At 37.4% G+C, this 11,330-nt stretch overlaps 1 protein-coding gene across 1 annotated transcript; it reads right to left on the bottom strand.

Annotated features, from left to right (window-relative positions):
• Positions 1 to 572: 572 nt before the first annotated feature.
• On the bottom strand, positions 573 to 10,935 carry LOC129900097 (ribonuclease H2 subunit A). Its single transcript, XM_055975059.1, has 8 exons — positions 10,741 to 10,935; positions 5,415 to 5,486; positions 4,229 to 4,352; positions 4,057 to 4,144; positions 1,734 to 1,871; positions 1,546 to 1,633; positions 1,319 to 1,439; positions 573 to 1,070 (listed from the first exon to the last, which is right to left on the bottom strand). The coding sequence occupies exons 1-8, from the start codon at positions 10,823 to 10,825 to the stop codon at positions 893 to 895; spliced, it is 894 nt and encodes a 297-aa protein (XP_055831034.1). The 5' UTR covers positions 10,826 to 10,935; the 3' UTR covers positions 573 to 892.
• Positions 10,936 to 11,330: the final 395 nt, after the last annotated feature.

Below are 11,330 nucleotides of genomic sequence, written 5' to 3' on the forward strand. Positions count from 1 at the left end.
GAGACTTCGCGCGCGAAATCAAATTCAGAATAGAGAAACTGGACCGGCTGTTGACGAGCCTCACATGCATGTTTCTGGCGCGTTTAACTTCCTTGCCATGCCTCTGTGCTGCACACATTGGTAGCCTCAGATGCATGTTTTTGGCGCTTTAACTTGCTTGTCATGCATCTGTGCTGCACATATTGGTTCTACCGCTCATCCAGGATGCTCGTGACATGATCCAATAAATGCACAATATGTGTTTGTCTACGCATATACGTTTATCACGTAACTATAGTTTAATTAGAACGCACTCTTACCTCATGTTATTACTTAACCACGATAAGTTAAGTTTTGTTGCAAAAGCCAGGTGTCACAAGTGCTTTCCAACGTAACCCCTTTTTACTTTCCTTTCTTCTTGCAGCCAGAAGAGATATCTATACATTTCTCCACATCTACTCAAAACTTCAATTTAAATGCACAACATAAACTTAAGCAGAGTGCAGAATTCTTCAATGAGGTGGAACTATCTTCTGCATATGAGGAGCTATTAATCTAAAGGCAATGTAGGAAGATGCATTAGACACCGATAATTGGCACACATGAAATAACTCATAATTTAATTGATTGCATGAAAACGAGACGTCCCTAGTCCCTTTTATCCAGTTGCTACAAGTACAAAAACTGTGGGAGCCAGGGAGAACATGTATGGATAAACCTTAAAAGATCACATTAATCGCATTACAAATCTGGTAAACATTTTTTCAATCAGCTAGCAGGTATATAACTAACTAATCTAATCACCATCCTGAAAGGATGGTCTAAGGGAACCAATTCCACTATTCTAGCTAATGTCATGAATTCGTTTTGAAGCAACATTTCTCATTCTATCAGTAAATGTGGATTGGTTCCTTCAGAACTGTGAGAGAAGCTCAAGTTTACGAGCTTGGAAGAATTTGCAACGGCCTTTCCCATTTGACTCAATATCTTCACTTTTCCTCTTTACACCTGTGAAACCAATACTAGTTAGCTTCACCTGCCGCTTACTTGCTCTTCCGTTGGATTCATCTTCGTCATTGGCATCAGATTCCCTATGGAAATCACATAAAAAAGATCCATATTAAACATTAATAGCAATATGATTGAAGTTTTGAACTTGCTTCTGTTGCGGTTGGAAAAAATTTATTAAGCTCTCACTCACTTCCATGTTCCAACTCTCTATTAAAACACGCCAACCAAAGTGATTTGAGGTGAAAGTAAAACAACAAGATTTTGAATACAAGGATCCAGCAAAATTTAGTACAGTCAAATGTTTAATGGAGGTTAGTAATGGACTCACCATACTACTTCGACACTATCCTTGAAGTATGCATTACACGTTCCCCAGCTGAAACGGACCAAGGTTGGGAACCCAAAAACTGTGTGTTTGTGATGATCCAGCCAAGCTTTTGTCTCAGGATCTACGGGCAACAATGGATGTCAAATTGCCCCGCCCATTTTGAGTAAGATATTAGAATCTAGCAACATATCATCCCAAACTTTAACTGAATGGAAGTTAAACACTACCTCCAGGATATCCAGATCCGAAGTTCCTTTGCATGTTCTCAGCAGTTTCATCAAGTACCCAATCCCGCAAGGCTCGGTCCCTAGTAACCTGAAAGATGGTTCAAAATGACATCAAGAATTATGAATTCAGAATCTAATCTTACAAAGGGAGATAATAGTGCGAAACAAAGTGGCAGATGCCAAGTCACCTTTGCAACAATACTGGCTCCACTTACGACAGGGTAAAGACTGTCAGCTTTTTTTGCAACAACAAATTTGATTGCTGGAAATAATTCTGATAGCTTCACTCTATACTTTTCAGGATCACCAACAGTATCCACATAAACCTGAAAGGGATTCATTAGTGCATTTTTTTTTCGAGAATAGTAATGTATTATATACAAAACAATACTTAGGTATAAGGGTGGGTATGGTTCAGTATGGTATTTGAAACTTCGGTACGTTAATTTCGGTATTCGATTTTTAAAACTATTATACCATTACCATACCAATTTAATTCGGTATGGTTCGGTATTTTGAAGTTCGATTTCGGCATTTTGCAGTATGGTAAATCGATAACCATAGTTAGTTCAACTTTGACTAATATATACTCGTATAATAGAGTATTAAGAGTTCGACAATTCAAAAAAAAAAATTCAATTGCATCATACTAACACATTAGACATGTAGAAATATATATATTCAAAAGAAAGTACAAACAACTCATTTTCTTAATCAATTACATTTAATATACATTTCAACAAAATAGAGTAATCAAAGTTTCAACTTTTAAACATATAGTTTATATTAATATGAGGTTGCATATTTGTTAGTATTTTAATAATATATATATATATATATATATATATATATATATGTATTTATATAACTATATACTTCGGTCTGGTATTCGGTATATTAATTCTAATACCAAATACCGTACCAAATACCAAAAAAAATTAAAAAGTATACCATAATACCAAAACCACGGTATGAAAAATTTCGGTATGGTATGGTAATTCGGTATATACCATACCATGCCCACCCCTACTTAGGTAGTACTGAAACCATATTTACAATTGGAACTCCAGAATGCTCCTTTTTTTATCTATAATAAATCAAGGACATCAATGATAGAAATAGTGTCATTAGAACAGAACTGATTACACCAAAAACAAAGCAGTACGATAAAATTTAGCTTAATCTTCTGCACATCATTCTCTATGCCCTCATTAGTGCATTGCTTCTGACAATGTCTAAATAACTTGTGGAATAAAATATATAATTGACTTGTACTCCCTTCATCCCAACTTAAGTGTCTTACTTTCCTTTTTGGTTTGTCCCAAAAGGAGTGCTTCTTTCAATACTTAATAAGTTTTCCAATTCCAGCAATCTACATGACAAGTTTAGGACTACAAGATTTAAAGAACTAGACACATATTTAATTTAAGATCACAAGATTCAAAAGTCTCATTTCGTTTCTTAAACTCCATGCCAGTCAAACTAAGACACTTGAATTGGGACGGAGGGAGTGAATGTTATCAGGTTCAGTATTTTAAGCCATCAAGTCTATTCTTTTCCTAGAAATGTGATAACCAAAATCAAAGTAGTGGTCTGTGGAAGAGAGGACACGACAAGCACATACCTATAGAGGAGAATGTTGAGTTCTGAATAGTATATTTAGAAATTGAGGTCTGACAAGTATACCTGGACAAAAGATATAGGACTCTAGGTTAAGCTTGGAGCTGCTGAGAGCTAGGTAAGCTGCAAAAACTTTGGTCTGGTCTTAAATTTGACCCAAAAGAGTTCCATTGCAGCGGTATGTTATGTACATCAGAGCCTCATCTATCAGGTACAGCAAACTGACTAAAGGTTGAATTTCAGAAGTTGGCATGTTCGTTCGTCAATTAAGAAAAAGATACTGTAGATATCTGGAGTTGAAGGAGGCAGATTTATGTAATACATATTTTGGTTAGAATAACTTCGCCAATGTGAGCTATGCATAGTATAGTCAGTCTTGAACCCAGATAATGAACAACATAAAAATAGTCCAATTATGATGAATCCTCTAAATAGGCTATGCTACAGCCGAACTCCACTAGTTTGGGATTGTTCATCTAGCTGATTGATTGATATTTTGGTTAAAATAGCAAGGATGATTGAAGTATAGTTCCTGTAGCTGATTTATTTCAGTGATTCTTCTCTTAATAGTCACAGAAAGGGGTCTATCCTGTGATACAAGAGAAAGCCCGATGTATGCCAACTAGAGAACAAGGAACAAGAACCAGAAATCAGATTTACTCATTCTTCTCTTCTTCCTTCCTTATTTTGTTCCCCTACTGGGTGGGGTAGGGAGTAGTAGTAGCCACATACACATTTTCGGTAAAAACTGGGACAAACTAAGTTAGACGTACACATATTCCACGAAAACATATTAAGTTTCCTCTTTTGCTAAAAGAAAACATATGCCAGTGCAGCACACCCATCTTGAAGGGAAGCAAGTCTATTGAACTCAAAATAAGATAGTCTTACCTCAGTTAAAAGAACACCAAGATCCAGTGTCTTCCTCACGAGGCCAATGGCAGAATTATGTGATATTTCATTAAGATTTATTTTGTTTCTGTCAAAAAGTAGAAAAGAGTACTCATGTGAGAGGAATTGATAATATTGGAGTATGGTAAACCAAAGAGAGTTTTATACAAACTTCTTTAACATTTTGGCTGAGAGATCTCTAGGATCTATCACATCAACAGCCCATCCGATGGATTCATTTGTCTTTAATTCCTCGAATAGTTCTTCCCTCTTCTCTTCTTTCAAAGTCTTCGAGTCTGTATTATTTATCATTAAAAAAAATTGAGTATGCATGAATGAAAAGAGATTTGCAGGTAAAATAGTTATTTGTTATATGTAGAGAAAACAACATGATAGCTTATGCCAGTCCTACAATATTTTTTTCTAACATATTTTAATCAGGATACATAGCTTCTTTTTGTTAAATTCACCCAGCTGAGGATTTTCCGTAAAAACTACAATAATCAACTTTACATTTCAAGGAAAGGCAGTCACATAATTCTTCATGCAACATGTGGTTTCAGTTTCTCACTTTCTCTAAAGTCAAGAGAAAGTTAAACAAACCTCAGAAGTCTCAAGAAGCAATGAGAAAGGTTGAGTTGCTTATGTAAAACAGGCACAAAATATGGGAATGAAGAGATGCGAATTAGGTAATTCAGAAAGAAAGAGACAGCATTTTAGAAATGATCTTCATTGGTCATCGAAATGAAACAATGAATTTAGTTGGCTGACTACTATTCACTTCCATTCTTTAACATTTCTTTTTTTTTCCCGCACAAGCCAATCCCCAAGCAGATCATAAGTTGACTACTTTCCATATTATAGAAAAGATTAGAAAATCAGACCCTCCATCACCAAGAATGATAGTAGGCAACTCCAACATGCCAAAAAAACAAATATAAACAACTAAAACTTTGAATGCATCCTTAGAGAAGATACTCGAATCCAAATCCAACGAAAATCAAAGAGTGAAGGCGGAACAAACACAACAACAACAACAACAATTACACCTCAATCCAAAGTAATTGACGTAGACTATGAAAATCTTAAATATCCAATCTGCACTATTTGGACTTGAATCCTTTCCTATCTAACATCAAATCCCGGCACCGATAATAGAGCATGCCTAGGAGAGTACATCCTGACACAACATATTCAACATGAGAGGATTCATCATACATTGACTAATTTTACTCTGCTTCCAATCTAGCACAATTATCTATCCTCCTTTAGTTGGGTAGTCGGACTGATAGTGTGAGCTAAGATAACAAAATAAAACTAAAATAATTCAAAAGAAGTACAAGTCTTGAATTAATTACCTGCAAACTGTAAAGTGGAAAGAGTCTTCTGGTATGAGCGTGCACAATACAGGCATCCATAGACCATTGGCCCTGTAAATCATATGAAAACATGCATACAGAGAGTTAAAACAGATGCAAAGTGAATGCAGATGAACTACTTATTTTTTCTTTTGATAACCATGGTGTCCGGCCAGTTTGGGCACACCTTAACTAATTACACGGGATATCTGTTACTCTCACTAGCAACAAATACTAAGTAAATCCATCCACCAAGGCTGGGACATTTGAAACAAAATCACTTTGTTTTTGTCTTAGCTGGGATTTGAACCAGTACCCACTACTTTCCATGTGGAACACTCCCTCCGCCCCAATTTAAATGTCCCACTTTACATTTTGGTTTGTCCCAAAAAGACCGTATCTTTCTATATTTAGTAAGTTTTCCAATTACAACACCCAACTAGACAAGTTTAATACCACAAGATTTAAAGGACTACACACATTTTCAATTTTAAACCACAACATTCAAAAGTCTCCTTTTATTTGTTAAATTTCATGTCCAGTCTGTTCAGGAGCTGGCTAATTGCACAGCAGTCCCCTGAAGTTCTCTGTTACACTTCAGCCCACGCAATTTACTAATTAAGCAGTTAGTTAGAATGCAGTTCAGTTAGTTAGTTAGAATGAGCTGGCTCTTAGCACATTAGCTCGATATAATCAGTGCCTTGTACAGTTCTGAGGAATAACATGAATATGGAGAAAAGCTTTCACAAATATATTCTCTACTTGGTAGCTTTCTTCTCCAATTAATCACATTTTAACATGGTATCAGAGCTATTTTTGTTGATGTGATCTAGGAATTTGCTTTTGATTTGGGGGAGAACGAGAGAGAACGCCAACATAGCTTCGATTCTGGAAATTGTATTCATCAATGGCGGGTGAATTTAACTCAGCAGCTCCAGCAGCTAGGAGGGATCTGCGACTGTACTCTATTACAATCATCCTTTATACTTGAATGCATCTGATGGACCAGGATCATTGCCGGTAGGAATTCAACTTGTAGGGATGGAGAACTACATGTTGTGGAGTTGTGCAATGAGGATCGCACTCTTAGGGAGAAACAAATTAGGATTTTTGGATGGCTCGATCACTAGAGAAACGTATGGATCTGCGTTAGGACACCTCTGGGATCGCTGCAATGCAATAGTTGTTTCGTGGTTGACAGGGAATGTCAGTCGAGGCTTATTGACTGGACTTCTATTTCGTTCAGATGCGCATCTGGTTTGGAAGGAACTTGAGGAGAGATTCCACAAACTGAATGGTTCAAGGTTGTATGTGTTGCATAAGGAGATCTTCACGTTGACACAGGGGACAAATCCAGTATCTGTATTCTATTCAAAACTCAAGGACTTATGGGATGAATATGACGGATGAATATGACTCGATGATGCCTCCTCCTTCGTGTAATTGTGAGAAATCGAAGGAGTATCTTGCTCAACTTCAATACCAGAGGGTGTTGCAATTTATGATGGGCTGCACGATAGCTATAGCCAAGCTCGAAGTCAAATTCTCATGAAGTCAAAGATGTTAAGTGTTAATCAAGCATATGCCTTGATCGTGCAAGATGAAAGTCAAAAATTAGCAGCAGATAGCAACTACACAAATCATGAAGGAGGATCTGCTGTTTTCTTCACTGCAAAGAATACAGGATATAAGAGGAAGACTTGGAATTCTGTAAGTGACTTCTGTCATGTGAAAGGGCAAGTGAGGGAAGACTGCTACAAATTGCTGAGAATGTGATCATTGTGGGAAGACAGGGCACTTGATTGGAAAATTTTACCAACTGATAGGATACCCAGAAGATTTCAAGTTTAAAGGGAAGAATGCTCAAGCTAACTTTGTTGATCCACAGACTAATCACACTCAGCAGGAAGGCATACTGACAGTTCCTGAGGATCAATACAAGGAGTATATCATATGGAACCAGATGAGGGACGAAGCTTCACTCTCTGAGGCTAGTGCAAATATGGCAGGAAAGTGTTTCACAGAATCAAATACTCACATTAGTTGGATAAAGGGCTCTGGAGCAACTAACCATATGACTGGGAATAAGAATTTATTATTACATGATGGCAAAGTAGGTAGTGCAGGGAATGTTCAATTGCCTACTGGAAATTCTGCTCAGATCAGTTACATTGGGAACTATCCACTATCACGAGGTGATTTACTTAGGAATGTACTATGTGTGCCAACCTTTAAGTTCAGTCTTTTGTCAGCTTCAAAGGTGACAAAAGATATGAACTATTGTGCTAAGTTCTATCCTGAACACTGTGTATTCCAGGATCTTTGCACTGGGAAAGTGAAGGTGACTGCTAGAGAACAAGGAGGATTATACATACTGAATACACACCACAATGGCAATTTAATAAATGAGGAGAAGTCTATGGCAGTATATGGACCACCTCATCCTGAACTATGGCATAAAAGGCTAGGTCATGTCCCTATGGCATTCTTAGAAGAATTTCCGTTTTCAATAACAACAATGTATTTCAATTACAGCATTTAAGTTTGTCCTTGCTAAGATTGAAGTCTGATGTGACTGACATACTTAAAAATTTCATAACCATGGTATTTACTCAGTTTGGGAAAAGGATCAAGACTTTTAGATCAGATAATGGTTCAGAGTTTTTTAATAGATCTTGTGCTATCCTGTTTCAGCAACATGGGATCATACATCAAAGCTCATGTCCCTATACTCCTCAGCAGAATCGAGTAGTAGAGAAAAAGCATGAACACGTCCTAGAGACTGCTAGAGCCATTAGATTTCAAGGTTGCTTGCCACTCAGTTTTTGGGGTCATTGTGTTGAGGCAGCAGTCTATATCATAAATAGGATTCTCTCCTCAGTTTTGAAGAACAAATCATCTTTTGAGATGTTGTATGGTCATGTTCCTCCCTTAGCTCACATGAGGGTGATAGGATGTCTTTGCTATGCCACCACATTGTCTAAAAAAGACAAGTTTGCTCCAAGGGCCATCAAATCCGTACTGTTAGGTTATGGTGTTCATCAAAAGGGATATAAGCTATATAACTTGGATACAAAGTCTTGTTTCATTAGTAGAGATGTGGTGTTCTATGAGGACGGTTTTCCATTTAAACAGAAATCTCCAGTTATTGATCTTTCTGTTTTTGATTTCTCCCCTCCTGTTCCCCTACCTAATACTGCTTCTTCACCACTCAGCCCTTTTCATATTGATGATCCTACTCCTCCAGCTGTTATTGATCACACTACTAACTGTCAGTTCATTCCTAACAACATCACTCCAACAGGAGCATCTACCTTACCTCTTGCAGATCAGCAGGTTGAATCTAACAATGAGGTTGATGATGATGTAGCTGGACTTGAGGCTGAGCACTCAGTGATCAGAGGAGAGGTTGAAGAAACTGTTTTGCCACCACCTCCTCCAGGACCAACAAGGAAATCCACCAGAACTCCTAAACCTCCTACATGGTTACAGGATTATGTGAGCAAACCATCAGGGAAACATGTTTGTGTTTATCCTCTATCAGATGTGCTGGGATACAACAACTTGAGTCCTAAATATCAAGCCTAATTGCTCAACTTTCCACTGCATGTGGACCTAGGAACTTCAAGGAGGCTGTCAAAGATCCTAGGTGGATAGAGACCATGCAATCAGAAATTAAGGCATGGGAGGACAATTCTACTTGGTCTATTGTTGATCTGCCATCAGCAAGAAGGCTATTGGGTGTAAATGGGTCTACAAGATCAAATACAAAGCTAAAGGAGAGGTGGAAAGGTTCAAAGCCAAATTGGTTGCCAAAGGATACAACCAGAAGGAAGGGCTTGATTACCAAGAGACTTTTTCACCAGTGGTGAAAATGGGAACAGTAAGAACAGTTGTGTCCATAGCAGCTATGCAAAGATGGGACATACATCAAATGGATGTATATAATGCATTTTTACAAGGGGATTTACATGAGGAAGTTTATATGGATTACCACTAGGTTTTGCTGGAATCAAGGGACATCAAGTGTGCAAGCTGTCAAAATCCTATATGGCCTTAAACAGACATCTAGATAGTGGAATATCAAACTTACCACTGCCCTGTTGAGTTCAGGATTTATTCAAAGTCATCTGGACTATTCTTTGTTCACTAAGAAAGATGGTCAGAAACTTGTTGTGGTTTTAGTCTATGTAGTTGATCTCTTGATCACTGGCAATGATGCTGCATTGATCCAGGAAACCAAAGATAATTTGCAGCTTTGTTTCTAGATCAAGGATTTGAGGGATTTGAAATATTTCCTTGGGATTGAGTTTGCTAGAAGTAAATAGGGCATTCTGATGCATCAGAGGAAATATGTTGTTGAACTTATTTCTGACTTGGGACACACTAGTGCTAAGCCTTTTCAAGCACCATGAAGGTAAATAAAAAACTCACTTCACTTGAATTTGATCAACATATGCAGGATCACACTGATCAGCTATTAAGTGATCCAGGTGAATATCAGAGGTTGATAGGGAGACTCTTGTACTTGACCATTACTCGACCTGACATTGCATTTGCAGTCCAATGTCTCATTCAGTTTATGCACTCTCTTAAAGTTCCCCATATGGTTGCAGCAGCCAGAGTGATCAAATATGTCAAACAGTCACCTGGTCTTGGTGTGTTTATGTCAGCCTCTGCATCTCCTTGTCTTACAGCATATTGTGATGCTGACTGGGCATGTTGTGTTAATACAAGACGATCAGTCACTGGTTTTTTACTCAAGCTTGGAGATTCTATTATCTCCTGGAGGTCAAAGAAGCAACCAACTATCCCTAGAAGCTCAGCTGAGGCTGAGTCTAGAAGCCTTGCTTCTAGAGTAGCAGAAGTTATTTGGTGGTTAGGTTTGCTTGCTTACTCGTCCTGCTTCTATGTTTTGTGACAGAAAGTCTTCCATTCAGATTGCCACTAACCCAGTCTTCCATGAACGTATGAAACAAATTGACATAGATTGTCATTTCATCAGAGAAAAGGTGCAACTTAGCTTGGTGAAATTGATGCACATCTCTACTACTGAAAAACAGGCTGATATCCTTAGCAAAAGTCTTGGTGTGGGGCAGCATACCTATTTGGTATCCAAGCTAGGCATGAAGAACATCTTCATAGTTATTCCTAGCTTAAATTGGGATTGAAAGAGTATAGAATAATGTGTAAAAATCCACTAAAATTACAATAAATAGTAGAAATGAACTTTTAACAACAAAACCTTATAAGATTGAACACAAACTAAAATCCTGAATCCCCCTCAACGAATTGAATAGCAAGAAAGGGGAGGGAAAAATGGTACCTAAAACAGGACCGCGACCAGCTTCGTCAATACCCATGATACAAGGCTTCGATGCCCAAATCGGAAGCTGCCCCAAACAACCCATTTCCGATGTAGCTGGCCGCCGCTTCTGTCAACCGACGATCTGCTCACCTCCCGCCACAAAGTGCTAAATAGTAAATAGTGAACACTCCACTCTCCAAAATAATATTTTATTGGACTCTTAAGTTTTTAATTGTACTAATATTAGTTGGGAAAACTAGGCAAAATTCACCAATTATGAAACTATTTAGTCAAATTGATTCCAATTCAAATTATTTATCTTTAATGGATTTATGATCCAAATTATTTAACTTCTTACTCCATTTTCTCTTTTCTTATTTCACACATGACATCAGCATCACTATTATGAATTAATCCTCTGTAATACTACATCGGTATGTTGATATCATATTGGTATCATATAGGACTCAGTTTAATTTTCTGTGATACTCCGTCGTTGTATTGATAACCAATCGGTATCATATAGGATTGAGTTCTTTTTAAAAAAAATAAAAATGAAATAATTAAGAGAAAATTATTAAAGTTACAATCTTATTTATTAAACTCTA

The sequence above is a fragment of the Solanum dulcamara genome, chromosome 1, assembly GCF_947179165.1.
Source record: "Solanum dulcamara chromosome 1, daSolDulc1.2, whole genome shotgun sequence".
In the NCBI taxonomy this organism is placed as follows: Eukaryota; Viridiplantae; Streptophyta; class Magnoliopsida; order Solanales; family Solanaceae; genus Solanum; species Solanum dulcamara.

Coding starts and splice junctions, on each gene's coding strand:
- LOC129900097 (XM_055975059.1), bottom strand. CDS start 10,825: ATGGGTTGTTTGGGGCAGCTTCCGATTTGGGCATCGAAGCCTTGTATC. Junction 4,353..5,414: donor TTCCACTTTACAGTTTGCAG/GTAATTAATTCA, acceptor TAAATAATACAG/ACTCGAAGACTTTGAAAGAA. Junction 1,440..1,545: donor CGGATCTGGATATCCTGGAG/GTAGTGTTTAAC, acceptor TGTTGCCCGTAG/ATCCTGAGACAAAAGCTTGG.